This window comes from Pipistrellus kuhlii, unplaced genomic scaffold (assembly GCF_014108245.1).
Source record: "Pipistrellus kuhlii isolate mPipKuh1 unplaced genomic scaffold, mPipKuh1.p scaffold_m20_p_34, whole genome shotgun sequence".
Taxonomy (NCBI): Eukaryota; Metazoa; Chordata; class Mammalia; order Chiroptera; family Vespertilionidae; genus Pipistrellus; species Pipistrellus kuhlii.
The window spans coordinates 4,082,920-4,092,163 of record NW_023425534.1 but is presented as its reverse complement, the minus strand read 5'-3'; the positions used below and the strand labels follow the sequence as shown (position 1 = coordinate 4,092,163).

The window sequence follows — 9,244 nt, the reverse complement described above, 5'->3', positions numbered from 1 at the left end:
TCTTCCTATACACACTGTTCCTGCTTCTGGGTCTGTACCCAAAAGAATTGAAAGCAGGAGCTCAAACAGATATCTGCACACCCACCTTCATGACAGTGTGGAGTCAGAACCACTAAAAGGCGGGAACAGCCCAATGTCCATCGAGGGATGAACGGACCTGGGGAAGTGTTCTCTCCCTGCAACGAGATGGCATGTCCCCGTCCCTGCAGGAAGGCCCTGCCGCGTGGCTGAGTCTTGCAGATGTAAGCCAGGCAGCCAGAGAAGCCAGACACAAAGCACAGCCACCAGGTGACGCCCTGGTACAGGTGTCAGATTCCTCCGGGCGGGAGGAGGAATGCTGGCTGCCAGGCCTGGGGCGGGAGGGAGGAGGGAGTTTAGTTAGTGGGGACAGGGTTTCAGTTTGGGAAGAGGGAAAGCTTTGCAGACGGACAGCAGTGATGGTTGGACAGCAATGGGAATGCATTAATGCAAGCGAACTGGCCTCTAAAAATAGGAAAATGATAAGTTTTTGTTGTGCACATTTTATAACAATTCTTTAAAAAAAAAAAACACCTCGAGAAATACTTTGTAAAGTATACGATTGCCTACCCACTGTGCTGTACACCCAACAAAACAAAATAATATTGAAGGTAAACTGAGATTGAAAAAACTTTGTTAATTAACAAAAATGAACCCTAAAACCTAAAAACAGGGCGAGTGTCCTCCCTCCTTCCCCAGGAGCCGAGGACGCGGCCGGCCAGAAGGGGGCGCTGGTCCTCCCAGCGCAGCAGCAGCAGCAGCAGCAGCAGCAGCAGCAGCATCAAGGCCCAACCTGAACTCCCGTAACAGCAGGCTCCGGGGTGGCCCCTCCCGGGGACAGTGCCGTCTCTGCAACCCAGGCCACGGCCTGGAACACTGTCCTTCCAGAAGCTTCCTCTAGTTCCCCGGCGGGCAGAGCCCACAGTGTGCCGATGGCATTCTATCCAGTGTGTTTCGTGGCTGCACAGCGGCCCCACACGGCCCAGAAATAACGGGAATAAACAGCTCAGGCGCAGTTCCCTCCCGCCCCGCAGGCCCCGGCCCGCAGGCCCCGCCCCGGCCGGCGCGCTGGGCAGACGCTGCCACCGGCCCCTTTCATGAAGGGTCGCGGGGCAGGTGATCCCAGAGGCTCCAGAAAAATCTGTGCGGGGGGGACCCCCCAGCCCCCCACATCACAGCCCCCCCCCCCCAATCGCCAGGAAAAGCTCCTCAGGCACAGTGAGCCCCACAGGAAGCTGAGCGCCTCCTCCCTGGAGGAGAGGAAGCCTTCCCAGGAGGCTGGTTTTTCTGACTAATTCCTACTTCAGTATTCTGTTAATTCCTATACGGAACGTTTTTCTTTCTTTAAAAATTTTCTATTGGGTTTAGAGAGAAAGGGGAGAGAAAAACGATCTGTTGTTCCACTTATTTATGCATCCTTTGGTTGATTATATATTTTTTTTTAATTTTTTTTTTTTTTTTACGGAGAGGAACGAAGAGGGAGTTAGAAATATCGATGAGAGAGAAACACCAATCAGCTGCCTCCTGCACCCACACCCCCTACTGGGGATGTGCCCCAAACCAAGGTATGTGCCCTTGACCAGAATCCAACCCGGGACCCTCTATGCACTGAGCCAAACCGGTTAGGGCCTTTGGTTGATTCTTATATGTGCCAGGGGGTGGAACCCTCCACCTAGGCGTATTGGGACAACACTAACCTACTGAGCTACCTGGCCAGGGACAAAACTTTTCTTAAAATGCCTGATGAAACATATCTGTGGGGGTGAAAGAATGAAGGTAAGACTAAAACAATTTCCCACTTTGATCTTGTGGGCTGCTGATGTGGGGAAATTTTAAAAAGAACATTTTCTAGTTAAAAGAGGAAAAGGGAGGAGGAAAGAGGGGAGGAGGAAAGAGGGGAGGAGGAAGAATATCAGAAGGAAGGGAGGGAAGGAGGGAGGAAAGGAAGGGATGGGAGGAAGGAAGGAAGGCAGGCCACACTTCTTGGTGGAGCTATTCAACCATTTTTGTCTCAACTCAGTTTCCTCCTTGGCTCCTAAACATGGTTGCCCATCTCCACAGACAGACTGTATGGCTCAGCCCCGAGGCACTTGGGCCCTTTGTCCGGTGGCTGACAAATGCCTCCATCCTCAGGCGTGGGCTCTGGTGCCCACAGCTGCCTGTTCAGAGGGCTGGGTCCGCCCACTGTCCTCGCCAGACCTCCAGGCAGGAACTACAGCTAACCCATCGGCGTGTCATCACAGCCCGGACTGCTTCATGCTAAAACTTAGAAGGAAGAGGCCAGAGTCGTCCGGCAGGTTTATTGGAGTTGAGCTGTCTGCCCACAATCCACATGGTCTCCGGTACAGGCTGGTGCCCCCTCTCTGGCCACGAGGCCCATTACCAAAGGGGGGCAGGTTAACACCGTTCTTTCTGGAGTGGAGTCAGGCGTTAAGCTGCGGCCCCACGTGGTGCGCGTGGTGTGGCTCCTGGCTCCGTTGGCGGGTCCCGATCAGGCTCTCTGGAATGTCTGCTTGCACACTTGGCCCTCGCAGAACATTTCCTGGGTCGGGAGGAAGGAAGAGGAGGGAGATGACTTGGCACGGGGCCTGTTATCACTCACAAGGATCCGATCCCAAACGTGCGCTGTCTTTGCCAACCCCCTTCTCCAACTCTCATGCCAACTCAGTTCTGACAACTGACAACCCAGTGTTAGGGCAGAGCCCCGGGTGCAGGGCTCGCTGCCCCCACGTCCGGAAGCAATTCCAAGTCCCAGGGCCCCCGTACTTCTGGCCAACCAGTTACAACTGGGTTCCCGTGACTCCCTCCCCAAGTTCAATAATTTGCTACAACGGCCGGCCGGCGCAGCTCAGTGGTTGAGCATCGACCTATGAAACAGGAGGTCACGGTCGATTCCTGGTCAGGGCACAGGCCCAGGTTGCGAGCTGCCTAGTGTGGGGTTGGGGGGCTTCTCAATCTCAAACTCTTCATTTGTAAATGGGGAGGACACAGTGAGTTGATAGGATTGCTGGCCACGGTTTCCCTGTTTAACATTTTCTTCAACGTTACATCATGTCACTAAAAATAAGAGTGATGTGGCAAGCCCTGGCTGGTTTGGCTCAGTGGATAGAGCTTCAGCCTGCGGACTGAGGGGTCCCAGGTTCGATTCCGGTCAAGGGCATGTACCTTGGTTGCGGGCACATCCCCAGGAAGAGGTGTGCAGGAGGCAGCTGATTGATGTTTCTAACTCTCTATCCCTCTCCCTTCCTCTCTGTAAAAAAAAAAATCAATAAAATATATTTTAAAAATAAAATAAAATCAATAACATAATTTTAAAAAAAATAAGAGGGATATGAGCAAGTACCAGGTGGAGCGTGTCGCCTTCGATCCAGTGGGTCCAGCCTCTGTCCTTCTTTTCCCCCTTCTGGACGCAGGTGAGCCTGTCATTGTCCCAGGTGACCAAGCTCTGCGTGGCGGGGGGAGAAAACACTGGTTTGTCCCGGAAGGATCTGGACTGCGACTCAGCGGGAGGCCAGTTACCCCGGCAGAAGGAAGCGCCTGTGTGACGGCCATGACCGTACCTTGCACTTCCTGTTGTCCAGGCCTTTGGTGTCTTCGTCAAATTCCTCCCCGACTTTGAACTGCACGAGGTAGTTCCGCAGGCTGCTGTACGTGTGGATGGTGAACGAATCCCCATCCTGCTCGATCACCTTCTGCGGCTTCAGCAGCTTGGCGATCTTCCGCGTGGCAAAGTCGATACCTGAAAAATCACGTGAAAGAGACATCGCAGCTTTCACCGGAGATGCAATGGCAAAGAACTTGGCGGCGGTCCTCAAAACCCTGGCATTGGAAGGCAAGCGTTCCTTCTGCAATGTCAATGCCAGCAGCTGCTGAGATCTTTTTGGAGAGCTAGCCTGGCAAAGCCCCATCCTGAGGCTGACTGAAAAGCTTCAGCAGGTTTCAGGGCAGGCGCCTTAGGCTGGTGGGGTGCCTCAGGGGTAGATGGGAAGCGGGGCACAGCAGAAGCAGGTCTGCATAAGGCAGGCACCCCTCATCTGCGGGTTTTATCGCCTGTGTCAGGGGGACAAAGGGACAAGGAAGCCATCCAACCTCCATTACAGCAACTCTGCCGTTTCCTGCTTTGTGTATTTACACTTCAAACTAAGAACTTGAACAGTTTCTGAACAACTACAAAAAACAAAAAAATAAAAAATAAATAAAGGCCCTAGCCGGTTTGGATCAGTGGATAGAGCGTTGGCCTGCAGACAAGGGTCCCAGGTTCGATTCCGGTCAAGGGCATGTACCTTGGTTGCGGGCACATCCCTAGTCAGAGGTGTGCAGGAGGCAGCTGATCGATGTTTCTTTCTCATTGATGTTTCTAACTATCCCTCTCTCTTCTGCTCTGTAAAACAATCAATAAAATATGTTAAAACAACAACAACAATACACACAAAACTTCAAAAACCACTGCAATCACGCACAATTCTATTCACTTAGGAGTCTTGAATAAGCTTTAAAAAGGGTCACACATGGCCGAAACCGGTTTGGCTCAGCGGTAGAGCGTCGGTCTGCGGACTGAAAGGTCCCAGGTTCAATTCCGGTCAAGAGCATGTACATTGGTTGCGGGCACATCCCCGGTAGGAGGTGTGCAAGAGGCAGCTGGTCGATGCTTCTCTCTCATCGACGTTTCTAGCTCTCTATCCCTCTCTCCTCCTCTCTGTAAGAAAAATCAATAAAATATATTTTAAAAAAAAGAAGAAGAGTCACACATGAAAACATGAAATACTGTGAAAGTCAGGGTTTTGGGATAGAAAGTGGGTTTGAATGCCGTTTCTCACTTATTAGCTTTGAGCACATGGTGTGGCTAGAGATTGTAAATGCTTGCTCCCTATTCTTCAGGAATCTATAACCAAGAATGAAGGGGAAATAGAGTAATCGAAGTCTTCCTTTAAGAGGATCTGCTCTAATCAAAGGGAAACCAAAAACAACCTTCCGGAACCTAAAAGCCCTTCGATTATTTGAGTTCTGTGCCGTAAACCCCTCTCTATGCCACGTGCTAATTTTACAAAGATTCTGAATAAAAGACATCGACTAATCCAGTGAGCACTTTGTTCATTTAAATATTTAACTGGGACAAAGACCTCAAGCTCTGTTTCTGGCCAAAAGGGACAGATCACCTGGCTGTATTGTCTTCCATCCAATGAACAAGATAAGGACTTGCTGGTTTTTATTACAGGAGCCATCTTTATGTACTTGAAATAGAAGCTTCTGTGTTTAAAAACACATGTTTAGTTCACTGTGCAAAGTCATGAGACATGGCTCAGATAGGAGAGAATGCTAACTCCCAAAACGAACTTAATTCAAAAAACTGAACTTAGAAGGCGCTCTCACGTGCTCTGGCTGATTGGAGCGCCACCCCATGCGCCAAAAGGTGGCGGGTTCGATCCCCGGTCAGCGCACATGCAGGAGGCAGCCAATTGACTTTTCTCTCTCACCCTTCTTTTCTCTAGGATCAATCAATACTTTTTTTAAAAAAGGACCTTTCGTTTTTAAAAAATGAAATATAGGATTTATTGTAGGTTTTCTTGTCCCAGTATCCTTGTGATTCTTTTTTTATTTTTGGTATTTTTTTTTATTGTGGTCAAATACACAAATTTTACCCATTTAAAAGCATACAAGTCAGTGGCATTGAATAATCATAATGTTATGCAACCAACAGCGTTATTTCTTTTTTTTAATGTATTTTATAGATTTTTTTTTTTACAGAGAGGAAGGGAGAGAGATAGTTAGAAACATCGATGAGAGAGAAACATCGATCAGCTGCCTCCTGCACACCCCCTACTGGGGATGTGCCTGCAACCAAGGTATATGCCCTTTACTGGAATCGAACCTGGGACCTTTCAGTCCACAGACAAACGCTCTATCCACTGAGCCAAACCGGTTTCGGCAACATTATTTCTTTTCAGGAATTTTTCATCACCCCAAACAGAAACTCTGTATCAGGTGGGGTTCAGGACACTCCACCTCAAAACCTGGCACGTTGGCAGAGTGAGTATGCTCAGCCGGTGCCTGAGGAAGGCAGGTGCGGGGAGGCCCCTCTGACCTCCCCTGATGCGGGTGATAAAACCCTCAGTGATATAAACGCTCTGTTATAAGGTGCCCTCCTTATAGCAGAGAGAGGAGCAGCCTCCGCTTCATCAGCGAGGGACGCAGAGAGGAATCCCAAGAACACTTGCTAAGCTTCCAAGCTTGTCTGTTACTTTTTAATTCTACAATTTCTATTTGTTGCCTCTTCAACCCCGCAGGTGTTACTTTTTATAGAGTCCGATTTCCTGCCAAAATTAAGCTCAGCATAAGTGCTTTATAGTCTATTTCTGATCATTCCAGTATCCGGAGACCCAGTTTGTACACACAGACCCAGGGTAAGGTCCTGAGATTGGAAATCTGCTTTTGTAAGCAGAGGGGAGGAGAGACCAAAAATAAATAAATAAATAAAATAAAAATAAATAAATAATAGGCTGGCCCCTGCAGGCTGGTAATTCACAGGGTTCATTAGGGGAACATCCGGGACATGTGCTGGATGATTACAAGATGAAATGGACCCCCTCACTGCTTGGCAGGTGCCAAAGAATTCTACAGGGCAAAGTGGGGGGCAGTCCCAGGTAATAGCACGTAAATGCTACCGAGTTCGGAAAATTACGTTACAACCACCTGTGCCAGGGACCAGCACTGGCAGGAGGCCATGGAAGGGGCCAGTTCATTCCGAATGAACATCAGTGACCATCAGACAGTCGCTAAGGGGTTTGCAGAAAGTCACCTCTTTCTGGCGGGGTCCAGCTTGCAGGACACTCGCTGGTCACGTCATGGAGCGGTCTCTCTCCCACACTGCCCCCTCCCATCTGCACCAGGACGGACGGACGGACGGACGTTAGGGACATGACTCTAGCCACTTATCAGCCTGGCACCAGAAGAATAAACATGACTAACTAGCCCTTATTGTCCCATATATTTACTTTCCTGTTGTTTGCCACCCTGGAAACTCAGTCTTTTTGTCTGGTCTCTTCTCTGCGGAAGCATTACTTGTTGTTAAGAAGCTATGCAGCCAAAACCGGTTTGGCTCAATGGATAGAGTGTCAGCCTTCAGACTCAGGGGTCCCAGGTTTGATTCCGGTCAAGGGCACATACCTTGGTTGCAAGCACATCCCCGGTGGGGAGCGTGCAGGAGGCAGCTGATCGATGTTTCTCTCTCATTGATGTTTCTATCTCTCTATCACTCTCCCTTCTGCTCAGTAAAAAATCAATAAAATATATATATTTTTTTTATTTAAAAAGAAGCTATGTAATCTCAGGCTCTAACCACTGCTTTGAGATCCTCACCACTGCAGGCCGGGTGTGTCTGTCCTTTCTGAGTCTAATTTACAGGCCCTGCAATGCACCAGGTGGGCAGAGAAAAATACATCTTTTTCTTCTGCACGAGGATTTGTGGCAATATAAATCAGATTTCCCTTGCAAAGTCCCAAACTCCCCTGCTTAAAGTGAGAAAGTACAGGGAGGATAATCTTAAAACGCACCGGGGCACAGAACTGTACATTGCAAAGTGGTTACATAGGTATTTTGCCACAATAAAAAAAAAAAGGACTCCCAGCTCATTTTTCCGGTGGGGAAACTGAGGCCTGGTCTCTGATAAAAGGAGGCGAGCCAGAGCAGCCGGAACCCCCTATTCTCAGCAGCTTTGGTCCATTTCGTCAAAAGCACGGGGCACACAGTAGGTGCTCAGATGCAGGAACCTGAGGAAGGAGACCGATGGCCGGACAGACCGGGTGGGTGAGGAAGGCAGGCCTTCCCCTCAGGGCGGGGGGCAAGGACAGGGCTCAGACAGAGCACACCCCTGCCGTGGTCCCTTTTCCAAGCCTCCCAGACCAGGCTCGCCAAGCTCCAGGCAGCGCAGACGGACCCTCCGGACCCTCCTCGGGGCAGGAATTTCATCCCAAAGACGGGGGGGGGGGGGGGGGGGGAAGGGGGGGGCGCCCTCCTCGAGGCCTGTGTTCCTGACACCCGCAGTCCCCGCAGCCACCGAAGGCCCCCGCAGTCCTGGAGGGAAGAGCAGAGCCCAGAAATCGAAGATGCCAAACTCGGTTCCGAATCTAGCGGCACCGGAACCTCCTGGGGCGGGGCCGGCCAGGAGCTCTGGACTGAGTCTGGGTGAGCTCAGGTGACCCCGGTGTGCGGGACCGGCCTCCCTGGGCGCCCCGGGAAACGCTGCGGGATGGGGACCCCCACCCAGACTCTGCGGGATGGGACCCCCTGGAGACGCTGCGGGACGGGACCCCCTGGAGACTCTGCGGGACGGGGACCCCCACCCAGACTCTGCGGAATGGGACCCCCTGGAGACGCTGCAGGACGGGTACCCCTGGAGACGCTGCGGGACGGGGACCCCCCCCTGGAGACGCTGCGGGATGGGACCCCCGGGAAACGCTGCCAGACGGGGACCCCCACCCAGACGCTGCGGGATGGGACCCCCGGGAAACGCTGCGGGACGGGGACCCCCACCCAGACTCTGCGGGATGGGACCCCCTGGAGACGCTGCGGGACGGGGACCCCCCCCTGGAGACGCTGCGGGACGGGCCCCGGGCGCCCCGGGTTAAGGGTGCCGCCAGCTGCCCAGAGCCCCCGTTAAAGGCCGCTGCGGGGCGAGGGCCACCGGGCAGGGGCTTCCATTGGGCGCCCCTCGCGGCCCGAGCCCCATGGTGTCCCCAGTCTGCCTGCGAGGTGCCCCCGCCCCGCCCCCGCCCGGTGAGAGCCCCGCGCAGGGCCGGCGGGGGGACGGGAGGAGGAAAGGGGGGCCTGGGAGCGAGGACTGGGGGACGGACGGGCGGATGGTCGGACGGACGGGTGCGGAGACAGGGGGCCGGGAAGATGGAAGGATGGGGCAGGACTACCACGGGGTGGACCGACGGACGGAGGACGGAGGACGCGGGAGGGAGCGGGGTGGTCGGGGTGAGAGGACGGCGGGTGGACCGGGGCCGGAGAGACGGGGGACGGAAGGACGGAGAGCCAGGGAGCCAGCCGCCCGGAGCGGACCGACAGCCCCACGACGCCCCCGCCCGCGCCCCCGCGCCCCCGCCCGCGCCCGCCTACCCAGGGCCAGCATGTAGCCCTCGAAGTTGTCGCTGCTGCTCAGGTTCCAGGTGCCGCTGAGGTCGGCGGGCATGGCGGGGGGCGGCGGGGCCGGGACTGCGACGGCGGC

At 53.3% G+C, this 9,244-nt stretch overlaps 1 protein-coding gene across 1 annotated transcript; it reads right to left on the bottom strand.

The window, feature by feature from the left end:
- Positions 1-2,294: 2,294 nt before the first annotated feature.
- Positions 2,295-9,244, bottom strand: RBP7 (retinol binding protein 7). The gene is made up of 4 exons (XM_036460811.2): positions 9,136-9,244; positions 3,579-3,757; positions 3,362-3,463; positions 2,295-2,560 (listed from the first exon to the last, which is right to left on the bottom strand). The coding sequence occupies exons 1-4, from the start codon at positions 9,206-9,208 to the stop codon at positions 2,510-2,512; spliced, it is 405 nt and encodes a 134-aa protein (XP_036316704.1). The 5' UTR covers positions 9,209-9,244; the 3' UTR covers positions 2,295-2,509.

What these genes read in the sequence shown, in the direction of transcription:
- RBP7 (XM_036460811.2), bottom strand. Translation starts at nt 9,208, where the DNA reads ATGCCCGCCGACCTCAGCGGCACCTGGAACCTGAGCAGCAGCGACAAC. An exon ending in GGGCTACATGCTGGCCCTGG is followed by an intron (nt 3,758 to 9,135) that starts GTAGGCGGGCGC and finishes GTGATTTTTCAG; the next exon opens with GTATCGACTTTGCCACGCGG. An exon ending in AAGGCGACACGCTCCACCTG is followed by an intron (nt 2,561 to 3,361) that starts GTACTTGCTCAT and finishes CTCCCGACCCAG; the next exon opens with GAAATGTTCTGCGAGGGCCA.